The 17,715-nt window shown below is 34.3% G+C and overlaps 1 protein-coding gene across 3 annotated transcripts; it reads right to left on the bottom strand.

The window, feature by feature from the left end:
• Positions 1-2,500: 2,500 nt before the first annotated feature.
• LOC119247716 (NKG2-A/NKG2-B type II integral membrane protein-like) lies at positions 2,501-17,582 on the bottom strand. Of its 3 annotated transcripts, XR_008552268.1 has the most exons (10): positions 15,606-15,806; positions 14,036-14,131; positions 13,512-13,556; positions 12,821-12,999; positions 11,095-11,195; positions 6,247-10,414; positions 5,932-5,966; positions 4,330-4,434; positions 3,777-3,875; positions 2,501-2,889 (listed from the first exon to the last, which is right to left on the bottom strand). XR_008552268.1 is itself a non-coding variant. In XM_037514359.2 (7 exons), the coding sequence occupies exons 2-7, from the start codon at positions 15,784-15,786 to the stop codon at positions 10,300-10,302; spliced, it is 717 nt and encodes a 238-aa protein (XP_037370256.1). In that variant the 5' UTR covers positions 15,787-15,794; positions 17,458-17,582; the 3' UTR covers positions 6,154-10,299. The 3 variants fall into 3 exon arrangements, 1 of the variants encoding a protein (XP_037370256.1); XR_008552269.1 differs by lacking the exons at positions 2,501-2,889; positions 3,777-3,875; positions 4,330-4,434 and adding an exon at positions 17,458-17,582 and having other exon boundaries at positions 5,778-5,966; positions 15,606-15,794; XM_037514359.2 differs by lacking the exons at positions 2,501-2,889; positions 3,777-3,875; positions 4,330-4,434; positions 5,932-5,966 and adding an exon at positions 17,458-17,582 and having other exon boundaries at positions 6,154-10,414; positions 15,606-15,794.
• Between the last annotated feature and the right edge of the window lie 133 nt (positions 17,583-17,715).

Genomic DNA, 17,715 nt, shown 5'->3' with positions numbered 1-17,715 from the left:
ATATGAGTGAACTCAGGTGGTATTTGTTTATCTCTTTCTGAGTTATTTCATTTAACATCATCACCTCTAGGTTCATCCAAGCTGTTCCAAATGGCATGATTTCATCTTTTTTATAGGTGAGTAGTATCCCATTGTGTATATATACCACATCTTCTTAATACACTCATCTGCCATTGGGAAATAGGTTGTTTCCATAACTTGGCTATGGAAGTACTGCTGTAATGGACATAGGAATGCATATATACCTTCAATTGCTGGTTTATAAGCCTTCCAATGGATCTTGAGGAGTGAAATTGCAGGATCATTTAGCAGATCTATTTGTAAAATTTGAGGTACCTCCAAACTGTTTTTATAAGTGCATAACTACTTTATATTCTAGTAAGAGTGTACAAGGGTTCTTTTTTCCTACAGTCATCATCACCTTTTCTTGCTGATCTTTTCTATATGGGCCATTCTCACAAGTGCACTGAATTTTAAAACATGACAATAGAGAATGATCATTATGATTTTATTTCAGAAGTGAAAGATGTTTAACATTTGTAGAAAAATAAAGATAAAGATATTGTGTTTCATGAACATACAAAGATAACTCATTCCAATTGATGGAAAATGATAAAAAATAACATCAATTGCATAAAAAACAATCATAAAAAGAACATTATAGAATTGGCTTTATTAGAGAAAATATGATGAAAAATTACATCTCATAGCGAAGTGAAATATCAAAATCCCATTCTCTAAAATTGTCAAAGTTACACACAGAAACTTTACTGTACCTTCTATTCAACACTGGATATAAAACCAAAGCCTAAAAATAAGTCAAGGACAAAGCAATTGCATTTATATAGAGAAACAAATGTGTGATCACCTATAGATGAAATAGCAGTTATATTAAATGTTCTATTCTGCTGAACATATGTTTGAAATGATAGCAATAATACATCTAGTCCATCAAATTGTAGGATGTAAATCAATGTGCAAGTCTCACTTGTACTTCTGTTAACAACGGCAAAAATTACTAGACAAAATTCAAAGATAAGAATATCACTTATAAAAGCATGACTGTGAAATACCTTATCTCTCTAAGACTTTGTAAATATACAGAAAATAATAGAGAGATAATAAAATGAAAAAGACATAAAGCATGGACAGATAAAGCTTGCTATAAATGGGAATAATAAATGTAAAGATGACTAAACAGTTATTGAAACAAAGCAGCTAGTATACATTCAAGAAGCAAGCTGCAGGAAATAAGTTGACATTAAGAACAGAAACAACAAAAATTGATGTTTGCAAATGCTTTAAAAATCAAGTGGAGTTTCAAATACAAACCCAGGGTTATTTCTTTTTAAAAAAGTAGCTTTATTGAAGTACATTTACAAAACATAAAATTCATTCCTTTAGAGAGCATACATCAAAGATTCTAGAATAGCCCCAGTATTCTCAGTTTGTAACCATCACTGCTCACAATCTTAGAAATCTTTCATCACCCCAAAAGAAGCATTAAAACAATTGATGGTCATTTCCTTTTCTGTCTTCCTTTCGGTTCGTCAACTACAAACCTACTTTCTATATCTATAGTTTGTCATTTCTTGGTATTTCATATACACAGACTCACACAGAATGTGACCTTTTAAAAGATTCAATGTCACAAATGGAAGATTGAGCAAAAACTCCAGACACAAGAGTAATGATACCTGTACTTTTTGATGTGTATCTTAGAGTTTTTCAATACTGTTTTTGGAAAAAAAACCAAAAAACAAAAAACTCATTACTACAACAAATAACATGAGTATTAAGACTTATGTAATCATAATATTGTTTTCATTTCATGAAATGTAAATCCTCCCAACAGAATCCAAAAATGTCATTGTTAACCTAAATTCTACGCTTGCAACAACAAATACTTGGATGTTTACAAAGATCTGCTCCAAAGCCAGATAAGGTTAACTTAGCACAGTTATACTTGTCAGAGTTCAGATCTGTTATCCTGTGATCGGGAAAAAAACTTAATTCTGTTATTATATACTATAGGGCAAATGAAGAAACATCATTTTCCATTAGCTATTATATAAGAATATATTTTTTAAATTGTATAAAGAATATTAGTAGGACTAGGGATTGAGTAAAACCAATTATCATGCTTCGTAATTTATCAAATGTCCATTAACTTTCAACAGCTTCATGTCTAGAATTCAACTCAAGCAACTGTGTTATTCTTCTGAATTGTATTTTTTTCTTTTGTTTGTATACAGCTTTACTTAAAAGAACATTTACCAGGGGAAATATCAGAGACTTAAGAACATGGAGGGAGCACAAGAACATGGTGGTTGTTGTGGTGGGTGCACCATGGTGGTAAGAACTGATGGAGGTATCCAAATATGATCCATTAAAAAATAAATAAATAAATAGGAAATGACAATAATCACAAAAGAGGAAAATATAATGAATTAATATCTTTTACATTAAGTATTTCTTTATGTATATTTAAATATCAGTGTATTTTTTTAAAAGAGTGAAAAGATTATACCTGCATGAGTTAATCATAGTGGTGACTAATAACATTACATTTTCTGTTTGGGAGACATAACTTCTGCACATTTGCAAATATGTTTGCAAATCAATCATGTAAGGTAAATGGTTTCAGGCTTTTCTGCCCTCCCACCATTAGGATTGCCCTGCCTGATGGGCACCTACTGCTGTTAGATTGTTGCAAACTGTCTTATTTACTTCTCTGGGCCAAGGGAGGAGTATTCAAATAGTCACCAAGAGAAGCAGAAGCAGGAGAGAAGCTGGAGAGAGGCAGGAGGGAGTAGTGGAGGGCTCCAGGACTCTCCTTTACGACGGTCGGCTCCAATCGTTGAAACCTGTACAGTGGCCTTCCTGTCCCTACAAATGACGTTTTCAAAAAAAAGAAAGAAAGAAAGAAAAGAGAACTTTTTTTTTTTGTGAATTGATGTTGTAAAATGGATGTAGAGATTGTATATGAATATTTCTTCGTGTTGTTGCATATGAAGGAACACTGTCCTGTTACCATTCATGAATATTTATTGTGCAATTTTTGCTTCTTTCCAAAAGACTGTTATCACTTTTGCCTAGTTTAAGATAGACAAAAGATGAATTGTTAACACTGATATTTGAAAATCATTATATAACTTGTTTCATTGTTAATGGTGAGAAATTATTCTTCTCTGGCCTTACAATATCTAGAAAATATTTAAATAATCCTTATAAAGTTAACAATGATCTGAATAAATATATTTATTGTAATTTCTTAATTTCAGTTCACTTCACTGTTTAAGATTAGAATAATCTTGAATAAAATTAATATTTCCAAAAAAATTAAAAAGCATAGATTAGGAAAAAATTCAAACACCAAGGACATTATTTCACCATATCCTAAAGTATTTCCTTTAACATATCTCAAGAATTAATTTGCATTTCTCAATAAGTTACTTTAGTCTCCTACACATGTTTGTTATGAAATATATATATCAGCATACATATATGCACAATCCTCTCCATAATCAGTATGATTTTATACTTTTATTAAAGAATAAAAGTATAGTTTATAATGAGATGTTTAATACAATATTTAAAAATATTTTTATTTTTAATAAACATATGCTCTGTATATCTAATATTTTGGACAACTGTTGAAAAAACAATCCATAATTAGTCTGAAAAAATGCATTAAATTCAGAGCTATTTCCCAAAATATGAACTCTTTAGAGGCGCTACATATTTAGTGCATGAAATTTCAAAATTTTTCTTACAGGGAATAAGGACTCTGGTCTTTCCTGCAGTGGCCACCAAAATGAGGCAGATGACCCCCGGGACCTCAGCAGCAACCGTCCCTAGAGGTAATGGCAAGTCTGTGCAGAGAGAAATCGAAACACTAAGGGAGATATGGAGACAAATACTGACAGGAGAACCCACCGGCACAGTGAGTCACACATAGAAGGCTGGATCCCGACCCACAACCCCCATTGCAATCTTTCACCTCAATATGCCATTACTCTTTCACTATATAATTCCCATGAGTTACTGATCAAAGGCTACAGCTCCCAAAAATGCCTGAAGAGTCCTCACATTTCATATTAGAATGACATAATCAAACTTCAAGCTCCAACCTTCACAAATGAAATCTATGTGAGCTTATACCCTACTCTTTCCCCACGTCCGCACTCTGATCCTGCATCACAGACCAGGTGTATCACACGTCTTTGCTTGTCATCCCCTTGAAGACACTGAGATGTCATTTTAAGGTGTAATGCCAGAGTGCTATTTGAGACTCTGTTACTGAAATGGAGCATCCGGTGCTCTTACCTTTCATTGGTTTTCCTCTTGAGTCCAGAACCAATTGTGGGTGGTGTTCACTTTGGCTGTGCCTCTCGCAGCTGCGTCATGTCACAGAACACATGGGACTGCACTCTGTGTGCAAAAGTAGCTTGTAAATGGCACGTATGTAGATAATAAACAGCACATACAATGGTGACATCACTCTTGTAGTCTTGTGAGTTGCTGTGAGATGAAAGATCCACTTACAGTGCAGTTAAACAATGGCCAAGTCAGGTTCTAACTTCCTTGCGGCAATAAAGTGAGTTACAAGTTAGATTCACACAACACACTCTGTATTTTACCAATAATGTTGTTGGTTGGGGCAATAAAAAACAAAGAATGAAGAATAACACAGCTCATGATTAAATATTCTTATTATGCAAAGTCATATTCCACAGAAACATTTGAACTCCTTTAGAATAGCTGTGCTAAAATTAAAATGCCATATTAGAAAAATATTATGCACCTATTTATCACAAGTTTTAAATCATTATTTACAGATTGAGGTTGGGGGAAGAGCAGTGTTAACATATATATAATGATATCCTTCCCCGAATTACTTCCAGTCACTGTTCTTAGGTAATGACTTACATTATTTATGAAAAGGCAAAGGATGAGGTGTTAAAATAAAATTTTAATCTTAAATTACTGTGTGATACTGAGAAACATTTTTGAAAATAATATTTTGCATATGGAAAGTGTGACAATACACTAAAATAATCAAATCCTACACAATACTGACAACAAAACAACCAAAAGATTTTTTTAACAATATTTCTTTACAATACATAGGCAAATGCCTTAATGACTATGATTTTAAAGAATTCTTAAAATGATAAATTAAAAATAACTTAGGGAATAACACTGTTGGTTCAAACTTCCAGAAGGATCCTATGACTGACCTAGAGTGTGAAGGTGGCTTTAGTTGTGAACTGTTGCAACAAATCAAAAAACATAATTTAATAAAGAAGTTGTTGAGCTATATAGCTATATAGCTATATATTTTTTAATTAAACTACTTTTAATGACTATAATAAATGTGTGAGGAATTGCATTGGACCTTCCTGGTATCTGGAATAAATTCTAGTTTTAAAATCTACCATGTGTGAAGTTACGTAAAATCCAGCAACTTTGTTTATCAATCTAAGATGGGAATTGTATATTTGTGTAAGATATAATGCATGTGAAACACTTAGTACTCAATCTGGCTTTTATAAATATTCAGTAAATTTTGGTCCTTTTAAATATTCCTTGGCAAATTGCCATGTTCTTATTTCTTTTCATAACAGTTAGACCATATTACATAATTCATTAGACAGAGTCTCTTTTATCAGTGATGTTTATCATTTTTTACTATGCTTAGATTAATTTTTAAAATAATACATTGATGATTTATACCTAAGAAAGTATGGAAACTCCTTGTCACAGTTTTTTTAATTAAACTACTTTTAATGACTATAACAAATGTGTGAGGAATTGCATTGGACCTTCCTGATAGATACATTCAATTTAGAGGCTGAACTAAACTTCAAATTATGTACAGAATTATATCTGTACTGATCACAAAATCCAAAATAAACTCACCCTTACCTGATGCCTGTGGGATTTCAGATAAAACTGAGATGCTGGGAAAAAAAAAAAAATCATCTTTGCATACATGTACTTGACTAATTCTCCAAAGCAAGAGTTTGAATAATTAAGAACCTTATGATATGTGATGGTCATTTTGTTACAGGGCAGGGAGAGGACCACCCTGGTACAATTTCCTCACTCTGAGTTATTCAATAAAAGAAATAACATTCTATATTATTTAATTGCAAATCAAATATTGCATCATATACAGCATTTGTTACCTCCCATTCATGAGGTGGGCTGGTAGAGAGACAGGAGAGTAGGAACACATACCTTCTGCTGGCCAAAGAGTAGAGTATCCTCTCGCGGGAGACCTGGTTACTCTTGGAAACAAAAGAAATAATGCTTGTGCTTTGCACAGACTCTCCTGTGAAGGTTCAGAGTGAGGCAAGTTCAGAAAAAGTAGATTTCTTATCAGTGTCACTTAAAATTTCAACAGGAAAGTCTAACACTGGGATAAAGACAGTTGATGCAGTCACAGAGGATAGGAGCCATATGTGCTCATAGGATGCTAAGTAGTTTACCCATTTTGAAATGTGCTGAGAAATTATGTTCCTCTTCAAATATATGTCAGAATACAAATGACCTGACAGTGTGCTGTTAAAGTGCTTCCATCTCAATCACAAGTGCTGAGTACTTAGATCTTGCTAAGAAAATATAGCCTACTGTCTTAATGACATGTCTGAAGAAAAACACCTCAATCAAACATGTCTGCCAGTTTGTTTTATTCAATTTTTATATCACTTCAGTTAAGTAACATTGATTGATGACACTGTACATGGTTTTAGGGTATAAGTTCATGCTTTCACAGAAGTAAGTAACCTTACCATGTCCATTATTGAAGTACACACTATCCTCCACCATGTTCATTGCTTCCCTTCCCCACCTGCCCTCCATCCCGCATTCCCACTATCCTTTTCAGGTAGGTAGCCTCACTTCTGCATTATTTTCTGAGTTTGATTTTTTTTTTTTTCCTAATTTTGGTTTACTTGTTGCATTGTGTCTTCATATTCTAAATATGAGTGAAATTATGTGGCACTTATCTCTTTCTGAGTTATTTCACTTACCATCATCAACTCTAGTTCCATTCATTTGTTCCAAATGGCAGGATTCATTTTTTTTTATAGCTGAGTAGTATTCCATTGTGTATATAGACAGCTTCTTAAAACACTCATCTTCCATTGAAGACTTAGGTTGTTTCCATAACCTAGCTACGGAAATACTGCTCAATGGTCATAGGAGTTATATATCCCTTCAAATTAGTGATTTTTAATCCTTCCAGTAGATATTGAGGAGTGGAATTGCAGAATCATTCAGAAGGTCTATTCGTGATCCCTGAGGAATAGGGACTCAACCAATTTATATTCTACCAAAAATGTACAAGATTGCCCTAACACACTCACATCAACACCTGTGTTGCTAATCTTTTTTATATGGGCCATTCTCAAGAGAGCGCTGCATTTTAATACACAACAAAAGAGAATGATCATTGTGGTTTTATTTCAGAAATGAAAGATTGCCAGAAGCCAGCTCTGGCAAACTGTCTTCTCAGGGATTCCTGCAAGGGTGAGATGGCGTGGATGAATCTGAGGGGTTGAGGGGGAAGGGAATGAGGAGACACTGACCCTTGATCAGGGTGCAAGTATCATCCTGCAGAGGGTCTCAGCATTCTTTATTTATACATCTCCAGCTAGCAACCCATGGGAGTACATAAGCAAGTATTTTCAAGTATAAAAAAGGACTAGCCAAACCAGCCTGGGGACCTTGGACCCTTGCTGAGGTGATGACAGCAATTTCACTTAGTTCTACATACAGTTACCACAAAAAATGTCCACTAACAATCATTTAATTTCCACTGCCCAGTAATCATTCTGTTAATGCTATAAAACAGCAAAGTAACAAAAACTTATATGACTAAAACTTAATTCCTTTATTACAGCTAAATTACTAATTAATCAAAATTTATAAAATTCCTAAATCTTAAACATTAAAAAATATAATCACCTTATATATTGGTAATCAAGTCCAATTACTGCTAAAATAAAAAAAAAATTCTTATTCCTATAACTAATCTATTATAATTTAATAAAAGTAGTAAAAATATTAAAAAACCCAAAGAATCCCAGTGCCACCTAAGTTGCACTAACCCTTATCTAACCCCAAGCTTCAAAAGAAAAAAAAAAGGGGGGGGGAACTCCTTTTACTTTCTCAAGGCTATATATTCACCTGTTAATTCCCTGATTATTTTGTCAATTAACTGCTGCTTCTAACTTTAACTGCTATCTCTAACTTTAAAACTCTCCAGATGGTCACTGTCTTAAAAGACCACAATTCTACATCAAAGACTTGGCCAGGAATGTTTACAACCTTTAGTTCTCAGAAGATTTTAAGTGTGGCATACCACTTGTTACAATGAAACCAAATTCTGAATCACTGCCTTCAAGCAGAAAAATACTAATTGCTTCAAAATGTACTGTTTATATCATGCAGTGCCATTGTTGTCAATTTAGTTATTTAGTATTTGGTCATACAGCATTTGCAGTTTTACTTCTACATTCATATTTTAACAATTGCCACATTCAGTAGAAGCCAGCCATAAACAAATGAGAAGAATTTAGCAGGTGTCAGCTAAGGAGATTCCTGACTTCAGGAATCTGCCCCATGCCTGGACCTTTGACAGAGGACACCAGTAGCATGGTCCTTGCCAAAAGATGTTTGACATTTCTAAAAAAGTAAAGATATTTTGCTTCATGAACATGGAGAGACAATAACTCATTCCTATGATGAAAAATAACAAAAGAAAACATCAATTGACTATAAAATGATCATAAAAAGAGGAATATTATAGAATTGGATTTATTAGGGAAAACATGTTGGAAAAATTAAAATAAGTCTCACAGTGAAGTGAAATACCAAAATTGTTTCTCTGAAGTTATTAAAGACACAGGTAGACCTTCACTGTGCCTTCTGTTCAACATTAGAAATAAAACCCAAGGGCCTCCCCTGGTGGCACAGCAGTTGAGAGCTGGGTTGCAAAGCTGCCCGAGGCCTCTGAAGCGCTGGTTCGATCCCCAGCCACCAGCAAGGGTCCCACATGGCGCACAGACCTCTTCTGCCGCGCCAGCTGCTCCCCTCAGCAGTGTATTTCGTCGGTCTGCCTGTTCAGTTCCCCGCTCTGGCTCTGGTGAATTCTCTCACCCTCCCGCGCTTCTGACAGTACCCAGTGCTTGTATAAATAAATAAATAAATCATTAAAAAAGAAAGAAAGAAATAAAACCCAGGCCTATAAGTCAAAAACAAAGTACTTGCATTTATAAAGAAGTAACAAATGTGTGATTATTTATAGATGAAATAGCAGTTGATATTAAGTGTTCTATCCTGTTATATGAATATTTGAAATGATACAAATAATACATATAGCCCATGAAACTGCAGGATATAAAATTTATGTGCGGACACCACATGTAATTTCTGTTTATAACAACAAAAATTACTAAGGGGACTTTCAAGATAAGAATACCATTACAAAAGCATGACTATGAAATACCTATATTACCAGAAGATGTCTATAAAAATACAGAACACAATAGAAAATAAAATGAGAATGACATAATGCATGAATGGATAAAACTGGCTGTGGATGGAATAATAAGCATTGTAGAGAGATCTAAACAGTTATAGAAACAAAGCAACATGTATACTTTCAGGAAGCAAGTTGTAGGAAGTAAGACTAGATTTAGATAAAAAAAGGCCAACAAAAAAATGGTTGTTTAATGTCTGCATATCACTTTAAAAATGAAAATGGAGTTTCAAACATAAGCCATGTTTTTATAAGTTATTTGACAGCAGCTTTATTGTTTGAAATTGAATAATATACAAAACATAAAACTCATCTCTTTAGAGAGCAAAAATCAAATATTTTAGAATATTCACAATATTTACAGCTCTTAACCATTACTTCTCTCAATAATTAGAAAACTTTCATCATCCCAAAATGAAACACAAAACCAGTTGATGGTCATTTCCTCTTCTTACCTCTCAGTCCCCAGCAATCACCAACCTATTTTCTATATCTGTGAGTTTGCCATTTTTTGATACTTCATACAAACAAACTCACACAAGTATGACCTTTTACAAAGGTTGGATGTCACAAATATAAGACTGAGCAAAAAATATCCAGACACAACAGTAATGATATCTGCACTTTTTGATGAATATACCACTGTTTTTCAACATTACTTAAAAAAATAATTGTAATCATCATATTGTTTTCATTTCATGAAATATAAAGTCTCCCAACAGAATCCAAACTCTGTCATTCTTGACCTAAAGCCTCTGCTTGCAATAATACACACTCCGATATTCACAAAGATCTGCTCTGAGACCAGAGGAGGTTAACATAATACAGTTATTGTTGATGCCAGTTGATAAATCAGTTACGCTGTAATGGAGAAAACAATTAATTATGTTATTATATACTAACAAGAAATAATAGCATTTTCTATATAACTCCTATATATGAATATTTTGAAAAGTGTGTAAGGACTATTAGTGCATGTTGGGATTATGTAAAACTGAGCTGTTCATTCATAATTTATCAAATATTCATTATCTTTCAACATCTTCATGTCTATAATTCATGTGCAACAATTGTTTTATTATTATTATTATGAATTTTACTTCCTTATTTTTCCTACATATTATTACTTAAAAGAAAGCAGAACAGGGTCAGAGGAGAGAAGGGATAAGAATAAATAAGGCAGGAAGCACAAGGACATGGCAGTGACCCCAGATGACTTGGTGGTGGGTGCACCAAGTGGTAACAACTGATAGGGATATCCAAATTTTATTAGTTAAACACAAAAACAAGTAAATATGAAAAAACAGTGGTTACAAAAGAGAAAAATATAATGAATTAATATTTTATATATTAAATGTATATTGAAGTATTTTAAACATGAATATATTTTTTTAAAGAGTGAAAGCTTATCCCTGAATATTCATTAATCATAGTGGGGAAACATTACATTTTCCATTTTGGAGACTTACTTTCTGTACATTTGCAAAGGATTTTATTAAAATCATCCCATGCATTCAAAATGAAAAGGAAAGAAAACTTACTTTTGTTTGAAAACTGAACCATTTATTGCCTTCCATGGCTGGTTGCTGCTTTCACGGGAGACTCCCACCCATGAGAGAAGTTCCATGGATTTCAGAAATTCCTTCCAAATACAAAAATTTTCATTTAAATACCCATGTGAATACATTGTTGTTTTAACAATACAGTGTGTGTCCTTTCAGAGCTGTCTTAATTTTTAGAATGATGAGACTGCTAGATTCCAATCTAACCCTAAGATAGAGATGAAAAGGCTTTATACAATGTCAATTTTTTTTTCTTTATAAGATTTATTTATTTATACAAGAACTTTGGTACAGGTCACAGGCACAGGAGGGTGAGAGGATTCACCAGAGAGAGTGAGGAGCAGAACAGGCAGACGGACCAAAGACACTGCTGAGAGGAGCAGTGGGCAAGACAGGAGAGGTGTGCTACGCCATGTGGGTAGCTGCCTGGCTGACCAGGAATCAAACCTGCCCTGCAGAGGCTGCGGACAGTTTCACAGTGCTGCACTCAACCCACTGCACTGCCAGAGAGGCGCTGAATAGGGATTTTAAAAGGATATTAATTTTGAGGATAAAAATATGATATAGAAGCCAAATTGCACACCATCGTTAACTAGACAAGCCCAGATCACTGCTTCTGAACTGGTAGAATTCAGAGTTCCAGAAAAGGTGTTTCTAGTCAGTTCTCCACACTACTCCCTACTAAGTAGACTGTAAGTTCTATTTAAAGACAAAAGTAAAGGAGAACAGCAAAAGGTAGAAAGAGAAAGTCAAAATGGTTTGGGAACCCAGCATTAAGGAACAAAACAGAGACAGGATCTTATATCCCGCCCACAGAAGAATGTGACCCAGGTTTGCTGCTTCCAGATCCCAATAATGACAGGCGGTGGCTCCTCCTGAGTTGAAGGGAATCCTGCTCAGAGACAGCAGGGAAGCCTGACAACGGTGATGCAATAAACAGCTAGAGGAAGCAGCTCTCCTCCTGCCCACCCAGAGTCACCAAGTTGGGGCAAGGATTGGAGGTGGGAGCAGCAAAGGGAATCTGAGAATAAATGTGCTCAACCCAGGAGACCTCTTTACCCCTGAGAGCATCAGTCTCATGTCTTCCACCAGGAAACTGGATAAAATGGATTTTTAAATGTCATATTCACATCATGCAGTAAAGATGACAAACTAAAGATCGATGCAATAATATGGGTTAATTACAAAAAAAAAAAACTATATGGAGAGTTCAAAAAAGCATGTTTTAAATAAACATGTATACTGTATGATGCCTTGTGTCTAAAGTTCAATAAGAAGCAGTGAGGTCTACAGAAGTCAAAGTAAGACAGTGGTTAAATACCCAGCAAGGAGCAGTGATGAGAGAGTGAAGGAGGGGACTGCCGGGCACTAGGCACATCTATTTCATGTCTGATTTGTAGGTAAAAGATTCTACTCACTGTGTGATAAATCCGCACCTTTTCCAGATGCCTGACTGCCTTGATGTAGAGTATGATTAAAATTGCTAAGTTTACTTTAGAAACAAAAGCAGTTACAGCCACAGGGTTTTCTAAGTAGAGCAACTCTGGACATTATCAAGTGTGCAGCAATGATGGAAAAATATAAATAAAATCAGACAATAGAATATTGTACACACTTAAATAAACCATTAATATGTGCAAAACTACGGATTTATTCTGTAAATATGCATTTTCTAAGATAACTTTTTGATACATTAGAATCTTACCATTTCTTTTTCATGATCTATGTAGAGCAGGTGAGATTTCTTAGAAGCACAGGCCTTCACGCTCTCATTCCAGGTTTTTTTTTCATTACTGGAAAAATAGCAGCTTTTGGAGTATGTAAATGAATCCTTTGGACAAGTGCCATAATGACATTCTAAGGAAGAATTAGCTGGTAAATTAGCTGTTGTCAAAAAAAAAATTGAATTGGAAAATTAAAATATCTTATAGATATGCATAGCCACTAACATATAAGTGTATGTATGTGTGTATCATATCTTTGCATCTCATAACCTGGTGCATATAAAACAAAACACAAACACACAGAGAAAAGGATCAGCTCCTCATCCCAGAATTTATGTGCTCATATCTAGCAAACTTACAAACAACAATATCCACTCTGCTTGCCTGAAAATCATTGAACTAAACCATTTTTTGAACATTCAAATTGTTTATCTCATCATATTACAGTAATAGAACATTTGACCCAATTGACCAAAATGGGTGTGGTGATTGTAAATGAGTATTTCCTGATGTTGTTGCATACAAGAACATTCTCCTACTATCATCATCTGTGGAAAAATATTGTCCAAAATAATAATTAGCCACTTTCCAAATAATTATCATTTTTTGCTTAGTGTAAGATATAGACAATAAATAAGTTGTACTAACATTCACATTTTTAAAATTATGTACCTTTTTGTGTTGTTAATGATGAGTTGTTTTTCTGTGTCCCTGTAACTAGAAAAAAATAAAATAAAAACTAATATTGATCTTAGTAAGTCATAATAATATGAGTTTCTAAGTTATAAATTTGCACATTAGTTAGAATTAGAATAATCCATAATACAACATATTTTATCAAGTGGATTGAAAAAGGAATAAAACAGGTGAAAATTATTTTGAAAATTTATAGACCTAAAACTTCTGAACTCCTACAATGCTTGTTTTAACAAATCTCAAGAATGAATCTGTATTTCTCAATAATGCCTTTCACTTTTCAAAAGTATGTTATTGACTTCTGAAATCTGAATATATAACATACTCTTTACAATCATTTTTTATATCTATAATTTAGACAAATTAGAATCAACATGCATCATTTAGTCTAAATACTGACAATAATAAGAGCGTTCTTATCTTAATATTGTGAATTATTTAGAGGCACTGACAATCATTAAGTGAAAACCTCCCTTATAATCTTTCATAAATTTACCTACTGGAAATAACCCACAGGGTCACAATAGTGCCTATCAAGACAAGGCAGGTGAGTCCCAAAATCCCAGCAATGAGCTTCTCCGGAGGTGCTGCTAAGCCTGCAGGGAGAGAAATGGAAACGCTGAGAAAGGACTGAAGGAGACAGTTGTTCAGACAGTTTACAGACAAGAAAATCTACATAAACAGGGAGTCACATAGATAAGCTTGTACCCGAGACCTCTTTCTCTCATCGTTATCTCTCTCCCAGAATATATCACTGTATTTTCAGTAAACATAATGCTCCAAGAGTTGCTGGTCAGAAACTACAAGTTATTACAAACTTTGAATACCACATTTTCACCTCAGCTATGATCTGCACGAATGAAATATATGTGAACTTACTCCCTGCCACACACCGCTGCAACCCAGCCACATATCCTAGGACACTTATACTGAGCAGGCTATTAAAAATTTTACCTTTGGTTTTAATTAACTGCCAAGAAACAAAGCTTAGCAGGAAAGGAGTGCCAGAGAAGTGACAGGTTACAACAGATTTGTGAATTTAGCCAAACACAGTGGTGGCAGGGCCCAGCTGCTACAAAGAAGACATGTTTTAGACAATACTCATGTGTATGGGCAAAAAACTCGAGGACTGTATTTGTGACTAATTGTGTAACAGGTTATTTTAGTTTCTGTTCTGTGGAAAGCATAAAGTATTCCAACAAAATGTAGATTTTTTTTTTTTTTGCACCCATTGCTAAATGTAATAGCCTGATTAGTCTGATTGATCATCATGCTGATGCTGGTGTGTGTAACAGCTGCTGCTGCCGCTTTACCATGAGTTCTTGTCTCATGAAGCCGTGGAAAGGAATTCACAGAATTGTCAGATAAGTAAGCAGAGAGAAGCAAATCTTGTCTTAGAAAGAAAAGTTTATTTTAGGAAAAAGGACAAAGAAAAAAGAATCCCAGATATAAGGTATCTGGGAGGGGCCAAGATGAGCCAGTATGGGATACTGCTTCAGGAATATATACTTTCTTTCCCTCACTATGTTCAAATTCCAGTGGTCTTTCCCTGATTGGTTAGTTCCCAAGAGGGCCTCACTGTTACTGAGTCGGGGATCTTCACATTTCTTATCTAACAGATTTGTCTTTCCCCATGTGTTGCATCTTTATCTTTATGGCCCAGTCCTCCGGATGAGCACCCCTGCATTAAAGTTAAAAATCAGCTATTGAAGAAAAACAGGCTGCTGCCCACCGGTCTTAGTGCTGATCCCTTCTCATCTCCTCCTTGCATAAATGGGTCTGCTGCCCTAATTAAACCACTCTCCCTTTCCCCAAACTCCACCATCCTTTATCACCTGAAGGAAACCAAGGCCAGCATTAACAGTGGTGTCCTTGGTCCTGGGATGTTTGTTTTTCCCAGTGGAATTAGTTACATTCCTCTAGTTGTCCTTATCTCTGAAGGCTTCCTAAACTCTTCAGAGGTCCCCTCCTGCACTGTCTCTAAAGTTGCCTAATTACCCTAACTTGCCCTATGTCTCAATGCTGAATAAATGTGTCTTAAACAAAAAAAAAAAAAAAAAAAAGATTTACCTTTACAGTGGTTGCGCTTGTCTTTCCCTGGAAGATCCTGAGAAACATTTCGAAGTTTTAAGTCTGCATAAGTTATTTCCTGCTGGGGTTCTGAGATTTTAGTGCCCTTGGGTTTTACTTGCCGTCCTTTTGATTTCTTAGGTAGATTCAGTTCTGCATAGGTTACTCCTTGGTTATTCATTCCTGAAACTAAGTGAAGGCAGAGACTGTGCTCTAGGTAGGTGTATTTAAGAATAAATGGTCTATAATGACGACATCTCTAGTCCTGAAAACTGGGCGGGGCGATTGTGTCACTGCTCATTTCACAGCTGAAATTCTAAAGGTTTGGTTCTACATCCTTCAGTGTGTCCAACAAGTGCTTCATGCTAGAATACGCTTTCTTTGAATAAGATATTCTATTTTGATTAAGATATATCATTAGTTGGGGCAATGAAAAGTGATAAATTAGTTAGGAATAAAAAAGTTCATGAATAATAATAACATCCTTAATTTAAAGTCAGATTCAACAGGAATGCTTTAACATTACAAAACCACTATTAGAACCTAAAATGATCAGTATTTTTAAATCCAGTATTTGTCACAGTGCCATGAGGATAGGGGAATAAGAAAAGTGGCATATATGAGCATATATATTAATTTCTTGCACTAAATTACATTTGTTGATTGATTTATATTTTACTATTAATGGGATTATCAAATGGTCTTTTATTTTGAATAGTTGAGTTCTGCAAAAATATTAAAAATTGAAGGAAATATGTTATGTTTGAATATGTTACATGACATACTAAACTTATCCAAAAATTTAAACAATGTTGAATATAAAAAGGAAAATTTAAGTGTTAAATGATAAATAAGTGTTAAATGATAAATAAAAGTGTAAAACTTTTTTAGAACAACACTTTTTCAAACTTTCAGAAAATTCATGTGATCATTAAAGTCAGGAAAGTTCTCCTTAGTTTTGTAAGTACTTGCAGGGATGCAGGTAATGTAACTTAATAATTGAGTCAATGTGATCTCCAGTTAGAGAGATATAGAATTATTCTGGTTTTGAAACTTACAATATGTGACTTTTTAAAAGTTACTAGGTGTCTGTAATGCCACCTTCTAATCAAAAATGGAAATACTATGTATTATGTAATGCATGTTAACACTTGGCTCTCAACTTGCCAATTAGAAGCTCTCAATAAATATCAGTTAGTTCAGTCACAATTTCCATGTCATCATTTCTGATTTATGCAGTTGGACCATGTAAAATAATTAAGTAGCAGTTCTTTAATCAGTATGCAGCATCTGTTTTGCTTGATTTTCAAATCTATTTTTTTGATTATCTATATGTTTAAATTAGCATTTTATGGAAGCTATGTCATCTTGATTCTTATTGAAAGTCAAGCTGCTTTTATTCAGTCTAAATAAGTGTGCAATAAATTGTGCTTTGTCTTCATCAGTCAATGAGTTCCTCTTTAGGCATCAATTAATAAAGTTGCTCAAAATATAAATTAAGCATTCAAAGAAATATCCTGCACTGGTTATTAAATCCAAAATTAATCGTTCATTGTCATATGTATGAAGATTTCACTTTAAATTATATTGACTTACAAACGCAAATATAAATCTGTATATACTTGACTTCTTACAAGCAATAATTTGAATACTTTTGGAAATCTTTCGACATCCTTTTTATTATATTGGATGCTTTTTACCTTGCCCTGAATTATTCAAATAAAAACCCCAATGTTCTAATTTGATTTTCTTGGATATTAATTGTACATCACCTGCCATCCCATTTTACATTGTGTTATCCCCCACTAAATAAGGGGGCACAGCAGATAGAGAGGAGAGTAGGGACACATACCTTCTGCCAGTCAGAAAGATGTACATTCTTTTGTGCAGTGACCAGGTTATTCTCTTAAAGTTTTTCAGCTGTTGCTGGGAAATCGAGGAGGAAATTGAAAAGATAAATCCAGGAGAAGAGTAAACAATATCTGTGGTCTTCACAGATGCCCTGTGAAGGCTCAGAGTGAAACAAGAGTGGAAAAAGTAGATTTCTCATCAATGTGTCAGTTAAGGTTTGAACAGGAAATTCTCACTGGTTATTTTGAAGTCAGTGTGT

This window comes from Talpa occidentalis, unplaced genomic scaffold (assembly GCF_014898055.3).
Source record: "Talpa occidentalis isolate TD23 unplaced genomic scaffold, MPIMG_talOcc4v2.1 talOcc4.16, whole genome shotgun sequence".
In the NCBI taxonomy this organism is placed as follows: domain Eukaryota; kingdom Metazoa; phylum Chordata; class Mammalia; order Eulipotyphla; family Talpidae; genus Talpa; species Talpa occidentalis.
The sequence above is the reverse complement of the archived record's forward strand: the minus strand, read 5'-3'. Positions and strand labels throughout refer to the sequence as shown.

What these genes read in the sequence shown, in the direction of transcription:
- LOC119247716 (XM_037514359.2), bottom strand. Translation starts at nt 15,786, where the DNA reads ATGAATAACCAAGGAGTAACCTATGCAGAACTGAATCTACCTAAGAAA. An exon ending in CAAGCGCAACCACTGTAAAG is followed by an intron (nt 14,132 to 15,605) that starts GTAAATCTTTTT and finishes CTCTCCCTGCAG; the next exon opens with GCTTAGCAGCACCTCCGGAG. An exon ending in ATCATTAACAACACAAAAAG is followed by an intron (nt 13,000 to 13,511) that starts GTACATAATTTT and finishes TTTTGACAACAG; the next exon opens with CTAATTTACCAGCTAATTCT.